General features: G+C 36.9%; 1 protein-coding gene across 3 annotated transcripts in view; it reads right to left on the reverse strand.

Annotated features, from left to right (window-relative positions):
* The window catches only part of LOC125230299 (dual oxidase), a 219,468-nt gene that overhangs the window by 66,321 nt on the left and 132,913 nt on the right, over positions 1–20,234 (reverse strand). Inside the window, exons 1-2 of one of the 3 annotated variants that reach the window (XM_048135424.1) lie at positions 18,733–18,895; positions 9,544–9,641 (exon numbers count right to left, since the gene is read on the reverse strand). The exons of 1 other annotated variant lie outside the window; for it this stretch is intronic. In XM_048135424.1, coding sequence (XP_047991381.1) covers positions 9,544–9,628 — 85 coding nt within the window. In that variant the 5' untranslated portion in view covers positions 9,629–9,641; positions 18,733–18,895. Of the gene's footprint in view, positions 1–9,543; positions 9,642–18,732; positions 18,896–20,234 lie in introns of those variants that run through there. One more of the 3 variants, XM_048135425.1, reaches the window with a different exon arrangement.

A 20,234-nucleotide genomic window follows, 5' to 3' on the forward strand; every position in this document is an offset into this window, starting at 1 on the left:
AACGATCCGAAAGTTCTCAATAATTAACGCTCGACACGCCCCATTCAATTTAAACTCGATGAAAACGGTTAAACGCAATTTCAGTAACGCATATTTATCGTGAGTTATGGAGCTTTATGGACGGTCAAAAAGTCAAGTCGTGAGATATATTGGCAGTGCCTAGGTAATAATATTGATTATTCGCATAAATATCAGAGAAATCAAATTTCTGCATAGAAAGTTCAAATGAATAACTATGTAGCTACTCGATGGTTGAACATACTGCCTTAATACATCTTCTGTTTTTCTGATTCATATTAAAAATACTACTTACTTAGAGTTTAGATACACTGTGTTTTGTTATGAATCAAGGTTTGTAAGGTAGAAAATGTTTAAGTACTAATTAAGTCAACAAATTAATTATAAATGATGTAATAAAATAAAACAAGATATCTACTTAGCGGCGCCATTCTTTACGCTGCTTAGATAAATATAGCATCAGTTACATTTGAACACTAATAAGGAAGTGATGAATGCCTGTTAACAAGCAATAAACAAGTATTTACTTAAGTGTTATAATATATCAATGTATATGAGTTTTCAATATTTATTATACACATTTCAAAGTATTATTACTAAAGGAATCATCAAGCTTATCCTTACAATAACGGCCACAGATGTCATATATACCATAGATCAAGCAAACGTATCAAAACATAAAAAATGCCTCGTTACGTGATATTCAATTGCAACAACACAAAAATTATGAACAATCAAGAGCCTGAGACATATTTAAAATTACAGGCAAGAAACAACTTCAGTACAAAATTTGACACGCTCGGCCCCTATACAAATAGATGAACTTGTTTCTTCTATATAAATAAAGTTCTGTGATAACGGCACATATCACAATTCACCATGTTTTGGAATATTTTATATGCATATATTATTTCCTGGTTTGGTTTTCCATGAACTAAAGCGACTGTCGTTTTCACATTAAATTAAACAGTTTAGAATTCAGAACTTTCGAGGAATTTATTAGGTAATAGCTGTAAACTACAACTCTAGTCGATAGAAACTTAGTACGAGCAGAATACCATTTCTCCTGTACAAAGAAATTCAGTTAAGAATACCCAAGTCATCGAGCAAATTTACATTATTAATATGTACCCTTGGTACATTTTGTGACTTAAGACCTGTTATTTCAGACCTAAAATCGATTAATTTAGAGACTAAAATTGTCGATGGAATGATCTATAAATATCAATTATACTCCTATTTTCTCTGATATTTGTATTAATTATAATAGACAAATATCCTGTACAGCAGGAAGTAGTTCACATTCTTTTTTTATCTCATCTAGAACAAGTGTATCCTAGCCCACTTTTAATACAATGCAGTAACTAAATTTTAAAAGTCAATATATTGTGTACCTTGTTCCCTCATATCATAGTACGAAATTGAAAGATATTTTCAATGTAGTTAGCATGATGCGCAGTGTAGTTGGTAGTATGTATTTCCGTATGCCCACGCGCAAACGCGCCGTCTGTCCGAACTAGCATGAAGGCGATATATTGAACGTCGGTTGTAGAAACCATATTTTGTCATACGATTAATCAATAAGTGGACAGTGTGTGTTGACATTTAGCGATGTACTTGAGTTATTGAACGAGGACACCTTTTTTGTTTCATTGTGTTTATGTACTTTTAAATAAATCAGAAGTCGAAACAGTTGTTTGTTGAAATAAATTAGGTATTACTAATGCATGCAACTTTCTACCAACGTTACAGGAACTATATATTATGTTTACTGAAAGTCAATTGGGCAAGCAACACAATTTTAATTTTAAAATTTAATTGTGTTGCTTTTATTATATTAATACAATCAATATATTCGCATGCATTGCGCTAGTGAAAGTCGGTGGCATAGAATTTTTTTTTATATATAATATATTGAATAATACTCCTGTTTTTACTTTCAGCTGTATTAACTCCACGTTATTTTTGCTCAAATGTTATGTTTATAAAGAAAAAATAGACAACATCAAAGTACGTACCTACTCGTACGTGTACCTATGTATGAATTCGGCACGTAGTTCAGCTAGCTGTTTTCACCAAAAAATTTAATATCATAAAACGGTTTACGAAATTATTTTACTTATTACTAAACCTAAACACTAGTAAAGATCATCACGAGAAAAAGAAAGAAACGTACAAATATCTCCTAGTACGCTTTTATTCAAATTGCCAGCACGTGGAACGTCGCGGCGCGGCCTTCAGCTTTCACTGTCGCGATAATATTCTACCAAATAAATAGTTATGTACACTGGTATGTGCAGAAAGTTTCCTCATGTCAGGGTACATAGCCAAATGCATAAACGCTTACGATAATAGCACTATCGTAGCTAGCTATCTCTATCGCTCTTCCGTGTTGGCGCAACAGAGCTAGACTGTGTTTTGATCGGCGTCTAGCGTCGACGATTGTCATTTCGGCTAGGCAGTGTAAAATAATGGAGTATAGAGGATAATTTTCAAAGTAACATTGCATTTACTGTAATTTGCGTCTCTCATCATATAGGGTTAAAAAATTTAGAACCACAGAGTTTTGTCAATACCCATATCCTTTACCTAATACGTGATACATATATTACATATGTGTTATAAACTGAAATAGATACCATACACTAAAGAAAAAGCGATCAAGCCCACTGGTGGCGAAGCCGGGAATCGAACCCGGGTCTCCAGCTATCGCGGCTGACGTGTTCGACCGCTACACCAACCCGACCGATAATAAAATAAATAATAATTTGATTTGTTCCCTACATCGTTACATATGTGTTGTTAAATATAAATCAGTGTCGTCATCTAACCAAACGTCAACAAAAGGTGTGGCGCCATCTGAACGAGTAAAAAATTTGTCATGATGTTTCCGAGGTACTGAATGTCAAGGTCTTTTTATATGTAACGGTGTTTTAATCGGTCAAACGAGGAAACAAACTTTGTTTCCTGTAATCTTTAGATTTTTCTTTCAAGTTTCAAGTTGATAGTTTATGGGACACTGTCTTCGCAGTATTTGGGCGACTTGAAAACTCGAAAATATGAAGGCTAAGATATATATTTCACCCCTGAAAACCCCCATGTAACAAATTTCAGCGAAATCTTTAGAGCTGATTCCGAGATCGCCGGTATGTATATAAATATATAATAATTTCTCATTTAAAGGTAAGTATTAGATTCACTTAGTTAGAAATTTACCACCATTTTATATACTTACGAGTATGTATAAATTGTTAAGGCTTGTGTGCGTATCTATCTATCTCTTTCGCTTTTGCGTATTGGCGCGACAGAGCCAGACTACATTTCTGCGGCGTTTCGCGTCGGGGAAATGCCATTCGTCGGCTACGGGGCCTGATTTAGGCGGCGTGCGAACTCGCATGCGCTTTTAGTTACATTTCGGGCTGTTGAGGTTAAATACAATCTTGTACTGCCATCAAATACCGCAATGTAATTAAACTCGTACAGTCTAAATGGGCCCTAATGGTGGCCATGCAAAATCGGTCCTCTATATAAGATTCAGTGCGCGGGCGCCGCGGTGATTAACGCATGCGTGACTAACCGCAGGTACGACCACATTATACTGTTACCCAGGACCTGACGGTTCTTAAGGAAATTTGACCTGGTTAACAGACGCTGTGTTTTACTTTTTTATTTTACTTGAGCACTTAGTTAGCTATCTATTTATGTTTAAGCATAAAATTTACTCTAGCCTCATAGTAAAAGAGAATACCTAAGTACCTAAAAATAAATCAGACGGGTCTTTACTGGTAGGAAAATATTGGTCATACTAAACACAAACAAAATATGTAGTTTATGTAGTTTAGATTCATTGCCGTGCGTTTAGTTAGATTCTTTACCTATTTTAAAAACAAAACAAAAATTTGTCATCTGAAATTCCCATAATAATCAGAAGGAGAATAAGTTCTCTAATCTGTCTCCGGGGTTTTGTCTACAGTTCCACCACATCTCGGACACTGGCGATCAAATATATGAAAGAGGCGCGTTCCTGACACACATTCTAAGCTCGTGTAGGTGAACGCGTACCATGCTTGTATGAGTGACATATGACAGGTCGACTGTTCGCGTTTTTGACAGGCGGTAACTGTGAGGTAACCGAGAGGGGGTGGGCGGGACTTTCAGCGGAGAACGGTACTGGCCATACTGTACGATAGTACTCTTTATTATGCTGTGACAGTAGTAGGTACATAGATTTACTTTCAGAAATTATTTAACCTGTCACATTTTAGGCTACAAGTTTACAAGAATCAGCATTTCTCAGGATTTTTCATTAACCTGTCACATTTTAGGCTACAAGTTTACAAGAATCAGCATTTCTCAGGATTTTTCATTAACCTGTCACATTTTAGGCTACAAGTTTACAAGAATCAGCATTTCTCATATACATCTCTCTCTTCATATACATCTCTAAGGAGAATTAGATTAAGTAGATATACATTTTATTTTTAGTTGTGACATTTAGAGTCATTTGCACCTCTAAAGTAATTTTAGACTTTTTTTTTTTTGTATTTGTACTTTTTATATTAAAATTTAGTGTAGTTCTTGGTTGTAATTCGACATTTAGAGACCTTCTACATCTCTAATTAATTGTATAGAGTTAACTTTAGTTAGAACTTAGAATTAGTATATAATAGTATCAATTGTAATTTCAACTCAATTTTAAATATTTTTTTAAATACCTATGTACATGTGACGTGTAAAAGTGCCCCTGTGGCCTATTTGCTGAATAAATTATTTTGATTTTGATTTTGATTTTTGATTCTCAGGATTTTTCATTAACCTGTCACATTTTAGGCTACAAGTTTACAAGAATCAGCATTTCTCAGAATTTTTCATTTGTACAAGAAAATCATCAAACATAAATGTTGCCGGTGGCATTACCGGATATTTAGGTGCATTCAGGTGATATTTAGGGGGGTAATTTCGAAGCACAGAAATGTTCGGGTAATTTCGAAAGGGCAATCTTGATATGATGGTAATAATGGTGATTTTATGTGACTTTCGAAATTACCCCAATGGACCCCAATTGTAAAACTCATGTTTAAATAAAACATCAAAGTGCATCCGTTTCCTCATCTCTCAAATAATAATTAAACATGCTCCAGTGGTCAGGCTAACAAGGTTATTAAATATTAACTCTTCCTAAGATTAAATTAAATGAATTAATAAACATGAACATTGCAATTATAGGTAATAACAAACAAAGAGGTACCTAATATTCACCAGAGAATTCAATTTGTTTGATAACATTGACCTTACGTTGCAATTATCTTATGCTTTTAAACGAGCAATTCTTGTATATTTATTTATTTATTTATTTATTTATTTATATATATATTTATTTACACTGACGATCTCGGAAACCGCTCTAACGATTTTGCAGAAATTTGTTATGTGGGGGTTTTTGGGGGTGAAAAATCGGTCTAACTTATCCTTAGGTCCCGGAAAACGCGAATTTTCGAGTTTTCATGCGTTTTTCTTCGCGCGCCATCTCGTGTGCAGTAGTTGTACTGTTAAGACAGAATTCTTTCGGTCGATGTAAGTACTATTTATCGCAAACACTAGATGGCGACACAGGTCAAGGCTAAAACGAATAGAAAATACACTATTAGAGTTTTTGTGGCGAAATGCGCGCCATCTCGTGTGGAGTAGTTGTGTTGTTAAGGCTGAGAATTCTTTCGCTCGATGTAGGTACTATTCATTTTTGAACTAGATGGCGACACATGTCAAGGATACGAAACAGAACCGAGCGAAGCTCGGTTGCCCAGATATTGATTATTAAAACAATTATTCAATTTGTTTCCATAAGTTTTTAATTACATATTTAGATGATTTATTAAGCAAGTCCTTAAGGCAATTCTGTTTTAACCTTTTAACCGCTGTGAATTTTTAACCGAGCCGTGCTCGTGTCGCCGTCGATGGTATGAAGTTATTTGTGGTTAATGTAAAGATTTGTCTTGATTAACAGACTTTGCCGAAATGAGTTCCATATTTGCTTGTCTTATATATCCACAGACCAACCCCTATAGACATCTATTACAAGACGACTCGCGGTCGCCAGCCTTCCTAGTATTTGCACTGATATAAGCGCGGGCGCTCGCCGTGTCCGATCAGTATCGACCAAGTAACAGACCCGAAAGCAGCGCGTGTTTTTCGCACAAAAAAATTGGAAAAGGGTATTTTGACGCCTTAAAGATGTCCACCTGTAGTGTGAAATGGTGTGGAAAGGTAACAAGAAGCTCAAATTTAAAAACAGACGGCATTACATTCCACAAATAAGTCATATTTATAATTTATTCAGAGCCGGCATAGGTCAACTTACATTGGCCACTTACGCGTCAGTAGAGGGACAGTCATACTTCTGTCCCTTTTCATCTGGCGCGACTGCCCGCCGTCCTTGAAACGGCCAATCACAGCGCGCTTAACACATTCCCCGCCCGCTCCTCGCACCCCAAACACCGGTGACTCGTATCGCGAACCAAATATACAAGACTGCCACTCTATAGGAGGTTCTCTGTGTATATATCGGAACACGGTGGTTCAAGTGCCTACTTTGAATTGATAAAATTACTCTTAATTGAATAGTAAACTAAATATTATTTTTGCTGCCCGTCCTATTCAAAATAGAAACAAACGGGAAAAATATTACTTCGTAATTATAGTCACTAATTTCACCCGGCCTAGCCAAATTGACTATCGTGATTACGAATGGCTTACGAAACGCAAGCGACTGTTATGTTGGCTAGGTACCCAGTTGTAGCATATTTTTTTACAATATCTAACGGGTTAACAAGTTAACCTTATGTTGCATGTTCATTGGCTTCGTTGTTGGCATCTGGTCGAAGACCTTCGAATGCAATTACAGTAATTTGTAATGAATAATGCATGTACAAAAAGATTGTATTCAGCTATACTTAAAATAAAAACCATCAATTTGCTATTGTAGACCCAGAGTACTTCCTTTGAATAGGCTCAATCACAATCAGAGAATAGATATAATGACGGCGGTCAATAAGATTTGACGTTTTATTAATCTATATAATTATAGCTTGACCCAAAGTACCCCTATAATTACAATAGGTACATTAAGATGGTATTATTCGGTCGCCAAATATTCAGTATTCAGCCAAAACTACTATTCGGGGCATACCTAATAAATTGATGAGTCTTTATTTATAAACTGTAGTTGATAAAAAACTAACAATTGTATTTATTGATTTCTCTCTGAGATAGCGTGCAATAATGATTTCTTGGCATCGATCCATCGATTGACAAATCGGAAAAAAACGAGCCCATAAACGAATACAATGGGTTACCTAAGAAAGTTATCCTATTACAAAGGTCTCACTGACCTTGGTAAAAGCGGAAGCTCTCAAGGGTACGGGGAAATGTTCTGTATCGTGACTGAAGTGGCGCGCGCGCAAATGTCAAGACTTTGACGTCAGCTCGTAATGATCTACATTTCGACATTAAACACCGGAACTTCGGAAGGTGGTATACCGGGATAAGAATGATTCAGCACTTTGGCGCCTGCTTTTTGTATTGGCAGGCGTTTTAGTTCAATCAACTTTGGTTATTTGACTTTTAAGTTTTTGCGGTTCCAATTTCTTTCTTAACATAGTATGGATACTAGTTTTGGTAGAGACATGTTAAGAAATCACTTATATTGCTACAGTACAGTAATTTATTATTAATTTTATTTGTTTAGTTTTTGGGTCGACGATTTTTAACTTTTTGTTCAATCCTCGCAAGTTAGTACGTACAAGATTCCACATTTCGAACTCCCTACGCGCGCGTTAGTTTTTATAAATGTTCGTTTTCTCAGGTATCAATATTACACGAGCCCTCTTGTAGAACATACTATTACACGATTCAAAGGACTTGCGGAAATAATTTTTAGCACATTCAATTTGGTGCCAAAATAAAATTTGCATAGGCAACATGCGATTCTGGTTAAACGGATATCACGAATTGCAATTTATTAGGATCTACACCCTAAGGCTCCGCGCACACGGGCGACAAAACTGTTTTGTCTCCGTCGCTCGGTCTATGGGCTAGTATGAAGGTGCGCACACGAGGCGACGCAACTTTTCATACAAATACGAAAGTCGCCGAGCAACTGTTGCCTCCGTGTGCGCGGGGCCTAATAAATTGCAATTCGTCGGGGATAGTGCAATACCGCGTATCTAACAAAACACATAGAGTTCAAAACGGGAACAATTTACAAGGAAATTGGAACTTATTGACTTTGTTAGTTACGCGGTATTGCATCCCCGACGAATTATATTGTCGCATTAAGCAAGAACCTCATAGCAACTGCATAATAGCTAAGCCGGGAGCTCGTGACCAATCAACACGACGCTGTGCGACACAAAACACCGGCTCACATCCTTGTAGCTGCTGCCGACATCCGCCTGCCGTGTGGAGATCCGGCTAAATCATTCGATCATACGTGGAATACTATTGCTTAAAATTATTTAGACGCCAGCTAGGTTAATAAGATTTATGACGACAATATGATGTGGATAATGAGACGAGGGGCAGTATTTTGAGGATGGTGGCTGGAAACCAACAATGTTAAAATATTTGGTGACCTATTGCCTCTTGCATAATATCCCTATCGGTAGTTTGTGAACGATCAACATGACACTGTGCGACACAAAACACTGGCTCACATCCTTGTAGCTGCCGACAGTGCCGACACATCCGCCTGCCGATGCCGTGTTGATGTTGTGGAGATCCGGCCCATCAATGCTGAATCATTCGAACATATGAGGAATACTGTTGTTTAAAATTATTATGTAGCAAGTTCTGGCACTTCTTCTTAGACGAGTGAGAAACAGCAATGAAAAAAAAATGTTACTAAGGATTCATCAGAAAAGCCCGACTACGGTAACGCAAAATAAGTGTTATGTTTTTTTTATATTTAATCACCTGTGCTAAGGTTAGGTACTTCATCAAAGACCGTTTTTTTGGTTCATCATCATCATCATTTCAGCCATTAATCGCCCACTGCTGAGCATATGCCTCCCTACGTGTACGCCACTTATAAGCATACAGCGTTAAAGACATAGTTAAATTATTAAAACCCTTTTGTTTTTTCATGTGTAGGTACTTCATCCAAGGCCGAACGATCCGAGCATTGACACTTATATACGAAGAAACTGACGGATAAAAAGTGTTAACAGCACCCGTTAATCATTTTATACAATTAGCCGGCAAAAAGGTTAACATTGTGACTAGATTATATCATAAGAGCAAAATTATAATTAATAACAAGTCAAAACTTACAAGCTTTACTAGGCATGTTCTAATTTTAATTAAAATCAATATATCATGTTCGAATTAGGTACCTGTCGCCTGTTGTAGGTTTACCTGAATCCTATATTATGCCTATAGTTATGTATAATTACATTTTTAATGTGTTCTGTTCTATTGTATTTTTAGATAGGTTTTTTAATTCAATGGGTTAAAAATAAAGATATTTACCTGGGTCGGCCAAACATAGTGTTGCTGCTAAGACCGTGGCCAGTAACAGCGTGAGCCGGCGGCTCAACTGGCTGCCAACAGACATCGTGTAAACCACTCTGAAACAAACAACGTCAATATATCAAACAAAATATTACCAAATGTTAAGTTATCTAGTTAGGTATGATATTTTTGGAGAAGTTCTATGAAAAACTTCTGCCAGATACATCATTTACCGACCGTCGACCTAGGTTTTACCACATCAATATCGGTAAAATCCAGAAGTCAAGAACAAATATTTCTCACTTTGGGCTTTTAATAATCGGCATCCATCGGGTTTTACCTTACTTCGGGCGTTTATAGTGCCATAATATACTAGTATCACACATTACATAGTTCAATACTTGGACTACACTCTAATAACCACCGAGACATCGGTGTAAAAGTATCCCATGCATTCTATTAATTTGACAAATCAAATTGAATTCGTCTTGTCAAATTTTGACTTTTAGGTGACCGTAGGCATAACGTAGACATACTCGTATTACATGCGACCTTATACAGAGTGGGGCCTGTAACAAAGGCGAAGAATTAAACTCTAGGCTATTCTCCTTATACTAAATAAATAAATAAATAAATATTGGGGACACCTTACACAGACCAACTTAGCCCCACACTAAGCAAAGCTTGTACTATGAGTGCTAAGCGACGATATACATACTTAATTAAATAGATAAATACATACTTATATACATAGAAAACATCCATGACTCAGGAACAAATATCTGTGCTCATTACACAAATAAATGCCCTTACCGGGATTCGAACCCAGGACCGCGGCTCAGCAGGCAGGGTCACTACCGACTGAGCCAGGCCGGTCGTCAAAAAATAACTTGTATTTTGATTTTTATCACCCTTGAAAGTTTTTTCTAAGAGGTAATGTATTGCGAATTCTGTTAAGTCTAAAGTGTGACAGACAACGTCAATGACAACAATAATGGCGTACATTGAAGCTAATATTTATTTTATATGAAAAATTAAAAATTTAAAGACTTCATAATTTTTAAAAGTCACTGAACAAATGTTGATCAGTATAAGGAGAATAGCCTACAGTTCAATTCTTCGCCTTTGTTACAGGCCCCACTCTGTATATCTCTCGCAAGTTTGATAACCATGGGTGTCATCTTTTCAATCAACATTTTTGATAACCTGTTATTAGCATAATTTTGAAGTTGTAATTAAGCTTAGCAAGTCAGACATTTGGCGTCAAAATTTTTTGCTTAGTTTGTGTCCGATACTTATTATTTAGATGTTGGTATGGTATGTATTTGGAAATGTGTTCATAATTATGATGTTCGCGTTGGCTAATTTATACTCTAAACGTGGATTGCGGAAGTTGATTAATCGTCAACCTTGTACGTTTTGCAGTATATTTTCCGTAAACTAGGAACCCTTATTTTTAAGTTAGATTAGGCTTATAACATTCCAAAAACATTTAAGACACATATGTCTTAAATGTTTTTGGAATATATACCTACGTCTTTTAGTAAATTTCCAATTATAAAATGTAGTAACTATTTAAAACTAGTGATTTTGAGCTTTGCTTAGAAAACCCGAATGATGTTATTGTCATAGTCATGCCATCCACGGTGGCATTTGGTAACATATGTTAGGTACGCTACTGGTGCTTGAGTCTTTTATGCTATGGCAATTTCCTCATAAAAAAATCCAAAAACAAGATCGCTCGAAAATAATCTGGTCACATAATTGTCCGGGAAACGGTTGAGAATTGCGACTTGTAGGTGAGAATATCCGTTTAATCCGTCATATCATCTGAGTAGTTCTAGATCAACAAAAACTTCAATAAGTAGGTATTTCATTTATACAAAAAGTTATGAAAGCAGTGGGTAAAGGTACAGAACTCATAACTATTTACCCATGTAGGTGAACTCGGCCACCGGTGCTTTATATAGACGTGATTGTAGGTAGATAACCATATTTGCTAAATCGTCGGGCTCGAGAATCGAGATTTATTCAAATCGCTTAAAAATCTGGGTGACCTAGGATTTCTTGCATCATTATTTTTTTTTGCTCTCGTAAATCCAATGAATCCTGTCGTTAATCAATATTGTTTGTTATGGTTTTTCTTTATCTTTTGATGTGTATAACATATTTCCTCAGGTCCTATAAATCCGTAAAAAAACATTCTAAGCTGCAATCTCGTTACAATAAACTAAAATCTTTATCAAATAAAAAAGATTTACTCAATTCCAAATATTGTTTTTTTTTTAAATATATTTTGAGATCTAGTTATAAACACAAATAAATGTTACTCCATAACCAGTTTCTGGTAAAAAATTGTCAATAACCTTCCTACATTATTAGAGCAATGAATAATTAATTAGGTACCTGCCTACTCAAGTATCTGTATAGTCTGTGTGTTTGTATGACTGTTTCTGTTTCTATGGGAGGGCATTCGCTCAAGAAAAAAATATATCGCGCCAGAAAAAATAGCTGCGGGTCAGCCTCGTGACCGATATTTTTACGATTCTTGACCTGGCTTCTCGTTTTGTTATTGTGATTTACAATACCTACTCTTTCAAATATGAATGACCTTATCTAAAATGACAAAACTTTGTTTTTAACTTGCAGAAACGTCTGCGAGCGATATTGACATATTTTTAAATTAAAGCAGGCCTCCGTGGCGCAATTGGAGGCGCGATGGCCCCGGCAAGGCCAAAGGTCGCAGGTTCGAGTCCTGCCGGAGGTTTGAATTTTTCCATTTTTCCTTTAATTTAAAAATATAAAAAGTAATAAATAAATAATAATAAATAAATATTGGAGGACACCTTACACAGATCAACTTAGCCCCAAACTAAGCAAAGCTTGTACTATGGGTGCTAAGCGACGATATACATACTTAAATAGATAAATACATACTTATATACATAGCAGCAAACATCCATGACTCAGGAATAAATATCTGTGCTCATCACACAAATAAATGCCCGTACCGGGATTCGAACCTGGGACCGCGGCTCAGCAGGCAGGGTCACTACCGACTGAGTCAGACCGGTCGAAAGTCACTTATTAATGGAGAATAAATTGAAACATATCAACGATAAAACGTACAGATAAACTTTTATTACACAACCCGATACACATTCTCGATTTAAATTTGCAAAGGTGAACGTTAATGATTAGTGCGGTGTTTTTTTTTATAACAATCTTTGAACAAACCAGTTCACGTTTCTAGATTGGATCATAAATACATTCCTTAAATATTCAGAATCCAGTATAAATTCATGAATTTCTTACAGAGCAGAATACAGAATACAGATCTTTATTGGTAAAAAAATATTTTACAGGTCATATTTATACACAATGTTTAAAAAATAAATAATTAACATTTAAAAAATAGAATATTAAAGTTATAATTAACAGTTAACGGTTATTTATCATTTTAATTTAACACTTAGATAATATACATTCATCGATGCATGCCACTTTTAAACGATGCAGCATGTACGTAGGTATTTTCATAATAAAAACAGTGGTTTCGTTATTTTCATATGTTTAATATTTTTACTGGTTGTGCCCAATTCATTTAAAAATGGTTGTATTGGAATCTCTCGCTTGCTCCCGAGCCAACCCACCCGTGTCAATATTCGCACGTGCGATTAAACAACAACTTTGCTCCCTTGTAAAACACTTAATCCATAGTAGGTGTCCATGTTAGGTGACTGCCCGCGAGTAAAAATCTCTGATGTTGCACAAGGATATGTGGGGCAGCGCTCGAGGCGGCGTGCAGCGTCTTCTCGCTGGTATGCGGCTGTATTGCTCTCAAATAATCCACTAGCTTGTGCCCAGTGAAATTAGGACCAGTTGTAGAAAGCACAGTTAACTGACACGTCAACGTCACTCAGGAAAATCCCATACAAAGAAACTGCGAACGCTAAATTCGGTGACTGACTGTTTGGTGCAACCGACCCTTATTTATTTCGGCAAGTTAATTTCCGACTTTTGAATTTTAATTTTAATTATTTTTTTATCTTAATTCTCATAATAAATCTCACGCTCGTCTTGTATTCACCCCTATATCCTTCCGCGGGTCTGAAATCTTCGCCTTATTTCGAGTAAGTTTAGCGATTTTAGTCTGAAAGTCACAGGCGTACTTAGGTAGAATAAATAAACACACTTTCGCATTTGTAATATTATTTTGACTCTTTTTTGTCAGAGTGTTTTTGTATTGTCTGTACAAACACGTGTAAATGTGCAATATTAGCAAACATATTGTTTTTAATCATAATTATTGCATGAAATATTATCTTGCTTATAAAAATTTGGTAGGAATGAACTTTTAAGTAGTGTAGTTTATTCGTTTTTAGGATATTTAATATGAAGATGATGATTATGTACAGTTGAGTTTATAAATATGTGTACATTTCTTCACCTTAATTCGTTGCAATAAGGTGAAAAAATGCTCACATATTTATGAACTCGACTGTACATTTATATTCAACACCTGTAGAGTCACGTGAAACACGATACCGGTTCTTCATAAGTCTAGGTATTTCTTTTAAAAAATGAAATTAGAATACAAATCAAATCAAATTAATTAAGCGGTGTTCTTGTAAATATTAGTTTTTCATTTGCGTTTAACTTGAATTCTTTTACCTATACCTATATTATAAGAACATTTTTCTTACCAATTGTTCATGTTCTTCTCATCGAATGAACAAAAGTTAACAAAGACGGCAATTGCTTTCAATAAAAGAATTAATAAAACAATCAATTTAAAACTTAATTGCACGGCATAAAATACCATCGTTTATACCTTTCAAACGACTTGCGTCCTTAAGGCCCAAATGATCGAGACGAAATCGTTCTAACCTGCCGGCCGCCTAGTGGAAGTAATCGTCGTCATTACGTATCTATCGAAAATCAGTCTGGCTCACGCCACTACAGAAGAGCGATAGGGAAAGCTAGCTGCGAAGCGTAATCGATTGTGACGTTGGCTAGATACCGAGCGATTATTTCTCATGATGGACCGATAAGCGGCTGAATTACTAAATAAAATAATGGTCGGTCATGTATAATTGCGCTTAGGCAACGGCGTGAGTCTGACCCATAATTGTGTGCTCAAGGACTGTTGCCAAATGCTTGCATTGTGTGCACAGATCTTCCATACGTACGTTTTGTGCTTGGACGCTGCGTGTTTGAGAAACGGAAATGATTGAAAGTTTTCATTATAATGGAAAGGTATATTGATGCAATGTTCACGTGAACATTATTACCTATTATTACCTCCATTAAGTGTTTTTATCATAATCTATTAGTAGTAAATAGTATAGATAGCAATACAGTTTTAATAACTTAAACACTTTAGTTGTCTAGAATTCTATAATTATGATGTTATGATATATACATGTAACATGGAAGTGGCTGACTTTATTCTTTAATAAGTTGTTGCAAGAAGAGGCGATCCCTGATGAATGGTGCAGCAGTACATTGGTGCCCATTTTTAAGAATAAGGGTGATGTACAGGATTGCAACAACTACCGGGGAATAAAGCTCATGTCACATAGTATGAAGATATGGGAAATAGTGGTAGCGAGACGAATAAGAGAAGAGAGTGAGGTAACACAGAACCAATTTGGGTTTATGCCGGGCCGGGGAACCACGGACGCCATATTTGCACTTCGCCAACTATGCGAGAAATACAGAAAAGCCAAAAAGAACTTGCACATGGTGTTCGTGGATCTGGAAAAGGCATACGATAGAGTTCCGCGTAAGGTTCTGTGGTGGTGTATGAGAGAGAAGGGAGTGCCAGAGAAGTATGTGCGGCTTGTTCAGGCGATGTATGATAGAGCTAGTACTCACGTCAGGTCTGAAGCTGGAGTCACCGACAAGTTCAATGTGGCGGTAGGTCTACACCAGGGGTCGGCTTTAAGTCCGTATTTGTTCCTCCTGGTTATGGATGCTCTGACATCGGACATACAGGAGGAAGCACCCTGGTGTATGCTGTTTGCCGATGACATTGTTCTTGTTGGGGAAAATGCACTTGAGGTCCAGAGCAGACTGGGAAAATGGCAAGAAAGACTGGAAAGTGTGGGACTGAAAATCAGCAGAACCAAAACTGAACAGATGTTCTGCGATTTCGGTGGTCTATCCAGTTTTTCCCCTATTGCCTTAGATGGTGTATACCTACCAGTCTGCTCCGACTTCCGGTACCTTGGGTCATTATTCCAAAATGACGGAAGCATCGACCGTGACGTGAAAAATAGAATAAATGCGGAATGGATGAAATGGCGACAGGTCTCAGGGACAACATGCGATCGACGGATGCCCCTTAAACTTAAGGGGAAAATCTATAAGACGATTGTGAGGCCTGTTGTATTGTATGGATCTGAATGCTGGGCGACAAAGGTGGAGGATGAAAGGAGATTGCACGTAGCGGAAATGAGAATGTTGAGATGGATGTGTGGAGTGACCAGAATGGATCGGATCAGGAATGAGTATATTAGGGGAAGTTTGAAAGTTGCGCCTATAACGGAAAAGATGAGGAGTGGCAGGTTGGCGTGGTACGGTCATGTAATGAGGAGGGATGAGTGTCATATAGGCAAAAGAATGTTGGAGATGAATGTTGATGGATGGAGAGGGAGGGGTAAACCCAAACAACGATGGATGGATTGTGTGAAAGAGGACATGAGAAAGAAAGATGTGAGTGTTGAGATGACGAAAGATAGGGGAGAATGGAAGAGAAAGACATGTTGTACCGACCCCACATAACGTGGGATAAGGGTAGGAGGAAGAAGAAGAAGAAGATATATACATGTAACGTGGGACACTTGCAGTTGTAAGTACTGTTAATAAAAGTTTAGGTACTGTTATTCTTCCGCTATATTGAATTCTGATGAAACGGTGTCTAAAGTGGAAAACCCCGAAATGAGTAATTGAAAAACCTCAAACACTAACTTAGTACTTACGTAGAAACTAAACGTACTTAAAAAAACGGGTTCAGATTGAAAAGACATTGCACGGTTTATAAAACATGGATATTAATTTTCTGTTCTACAAATCGCTGTGCTAAAACTAAACTTGGCGTAGTTACCTAGCCTGTCACGTAAACGTGTTTGTAGTATTTTTGGATGTTTATTTATTTATATATTTATATTTATTTATCAATCAAACAGCAGCTTCCAACGGCATCGCACGAGTTACACAAAACCGTAACCATCAGGCCCCGTAGCCGAATGGCATTTCGACAAACGAAAGCGATTACAAGCAAAGATAGATATCCGTAACCATCTGTAGACGCCCTGTAGACGCATTAATTAGGTATATAAACTCACGCCACGCCACGCTTCTAAAAAGGGTAGGCAAGGCACAGGAAACAGCTGAAGTTTCAGTGCAACTCTTAATTACCTATAGTTTCTTAGTTAGAACAAATTAATTTATCCTCATAGAAAATAATTTAATTTGTATTTTTTAGTAGACACAGTACTATTTATGGGGGCGCCATAAGCCTTCGGTAATTGTGTCATATACTTGAAAATTTCGACCCTTGCCACCGTGTCCGAATGGCCGAGTGGTTTAGGCATCCGTCGCGATAACGGAGGACGCTGGTTCCAATCCAGCTTTGAACACTTGGAGGCCTTGGTCACTTTTTCTTTGTATATGACATTTATTTCAGTTTATTTTATACCTATGGTTTGATAAAAAATTGTGATAAATTACTGCAGTGACCATTTTTTATCTCCAATTTATCCAAAGTACTTTTGAACTGAGGACCTATAAGGATTATTATTGAATGCGAAGGGTCTAGTATAGGTAAATGACGAATACTCAGGTATGCAATATGGAACTGACCTTCGTTTGATATTAGCGAATCCGAAGTTTGATGATGACACGTGCGGCCAACATTGCGCAGGTGATATACGCTCTAATTACCATGTGCAAAAAGATGTTATTTATAATGCACGTTGCCTTTGTTCGGTCGTTGTTTGAAGGTGTCCTAGACGTTTTATTTGCCATGCTTCATTGACTTGTGGGTAATGGAGACGATTTTAATCTTCAAATAAGCACAAACACGTCATTTTGATAAACTATTGTTTACCTAAAATGCCAATTGATTCGTATTTTATTTTTGATAAATACATCCAAATGATCATATCATTTACTAGCATGATACTTTTGCTCTTTAACGCATAAACGCTGTTGCGTTCTACGAATCAATAATTCTGAGAAATCGATATAAATCTCATGGCTCGATAACTACTAAATCAAAGGATGTAATAGCATTGTTATGATGTCAGATGAGTTAGACGATGGCACCATGGGTATTTCCTATTTAAATGCAATGCGGCGTTTGCCCCTGTATGCATAATATCATATGCGATTGTAATAGGTCATTGGCAGGAAGGCGAAGATCCTTAGTGATTCATGCGAAGTTCTATTGGTTGTATCTAGGCAGTTGACATACACTTCGTAATTTACTCGATTATGATTTATATCGCAACTTATAAGAATTCAGAATTGAATAATCATTCGATTTTGTTCCACATATTCGTTTCGATATTGCGTGAGAGATTGAATTTCAAGAATTTCGATATTTCGGTTTCCGAAGTCGAAGTCATCGATAAAATGCGAGTGGGCATGAAAGTTTTCAGTGTGTACCTTACAAAAAACAGGTAGTTGACCTATTAAGATCAAGAATTAGGGTAGGGCCCGGCTGCAACAACTACTTAGGTAGCCAGTAAATATTTCCTTTCTACCCATGTTTAGAATGATAGGGCAAATTATTGCTTGCTTAGCATTGCTATCATAACGTTAATAAGTCAGTGTAGGTACAGGTACACATAATGACAAAGTATGCAAACAACATAAACTTATTCAAAATGATTTAGTACCTGGCTTTGGTCAATTATAATTCAAATTACGATTAAAATATATGATTTTACATTCTAATGTATATGATTATTGTTCAAGTACAGATAAAAATACCCAAACAAATATAAGTGCAAGGAAAGAATTACTTAGCATTTCGGTGGGTGCAGTAGGTTCAGCAGATGCACAATTAATGCATCGGTCAGTGGATCCTGCAATATATAATCACGTCCTTGCATTCACTGAGACTGAGCCTTATCATCGAATGTCATCGTCTAACTTGGCTGGACTCCGGCTAGTAGAAAGGCAGTGAACACTCACCTTTAATTATGATTAGGCATCTTCCACAACGCTTTATGGATCCTGTATTTGGGGCACGTTCACTTCGCTTAAACAATTGAAAGACGAATTTTTGTGCACGCACGATAACTGTTTACTAAGCGAAAGCTCGCGAATCATGCGGTGAGGCGATCGGCGCGCGCGCGGCTGCGTGTGAGACTCCGGCGAGACCGTTTCCCGGCCGAGGTGTCGCGAGGAGAAAGTCTCGGCCATGGTGCGAGGTGGGGACGTGACGTCTGCAAAACCAACAGACACCTGACCTAATCGATTGAGCATCATCGCGGTCGCTTGTCGGCCACCCGAGAAGATGCTACATAACATAGCTTACTTATTGTAACGCTATTGCCATTACATATATACCTAAGTAAGAAAAATATCATGGATAATTGAAGATAGATTAAACTGTATTCTTTGAATGTTTGTAACATATTCATCGATTTCAATTTATAATGAACAGTCAGTTGTTACTTTTTTTTCTGATCTTCACCACTTCTTTTCGTTGTAGGTACTTATCGTGCAATTGTTCTTATTTGAAGATTTTCGGGAGCTTTCCATTTTTGTTCAGGGTATTTTTTTATAACGGAACAAGATTAGTTTCAATAAACAATTGACCGCGACTCCCATTCACTTTGCTACATATGTATTAGTAATGTACCATCCAATATTAACGTTGCGTTGTTGTTCCTACGAATTTAAAATAAACAAACAAGTATTAAGTAAAAACAGAAATTATGAACACTTCTCAGTTAATGTTGTCTTACATATATTAATTTCTTAAGTAGGTACTTAAGAGAGTAAAACTTTTTAATGGTACAAATGAATACGAATGGGCCCGCCGTGGTCGTGGAGCCCGGCTATAACTCAGCCAATTAGTCGCGTTCTCACGAACGGGGTATCCCTGGAGAGTGAGAATTGAGATATCTCGTGTGATCGAGTCACGCAAGAAGTATTGTAAAATAATAGCCGGTAATGATCAAAGGATGGGCCTGTGTTGTTTATTGCATTTTCACATTTATATGCTGGTGTCTTTAAGCAGCGGTAATAGCTTGCTATCAGGCGAATCGCAGCATAATTGCCTCACAAATACGCCAGGAATGTATAGGTTCGGTTGTTTGTTACCTCAACTAAACCTTAGGTACTCTTACCTAGTGTATCTAGACACCAAAAATATTAAATCTTTATATGCAGTAAACTATACATATATAGGTCATATATGTAACATAGGGCATATTTTGATGATTGCAATGAGAATCCTGTCGAATTTTGACTAAAACTATGAGTACTTAAAGCTCACACTAAGATAAAAAATGTCAAAGTATGTGTTACATAAGGAGTTTGAGACATAAAAACTCCAAAACGTCTGTTTTTTCGATCATGGGGTGAGTCAGCGGGCTAGTTGACAAAACGCGCAGTTCGTCGTCGCTCGCATAAAACACATTTATGACGGTAGTTAGCCGGCACGGGGTGCGCGTTTTACATGCTTG

Source organism: Leguminivora glycinivorella, chromosome 10 (assembly GCF_023078275.1).
Source record: "Leguminivora glycinivorella isolate SPB_JAAS2020 chromosome 10, LegGlyc_1.1, whole genome shotgun sequence".
Taxonomy (NCBI): Eukaryota; Metazoa; Arthropoda; class Insecta; order Lepidoptera; family Tortricidae; genus Leguminivora; species Leguminivora glycinivorella.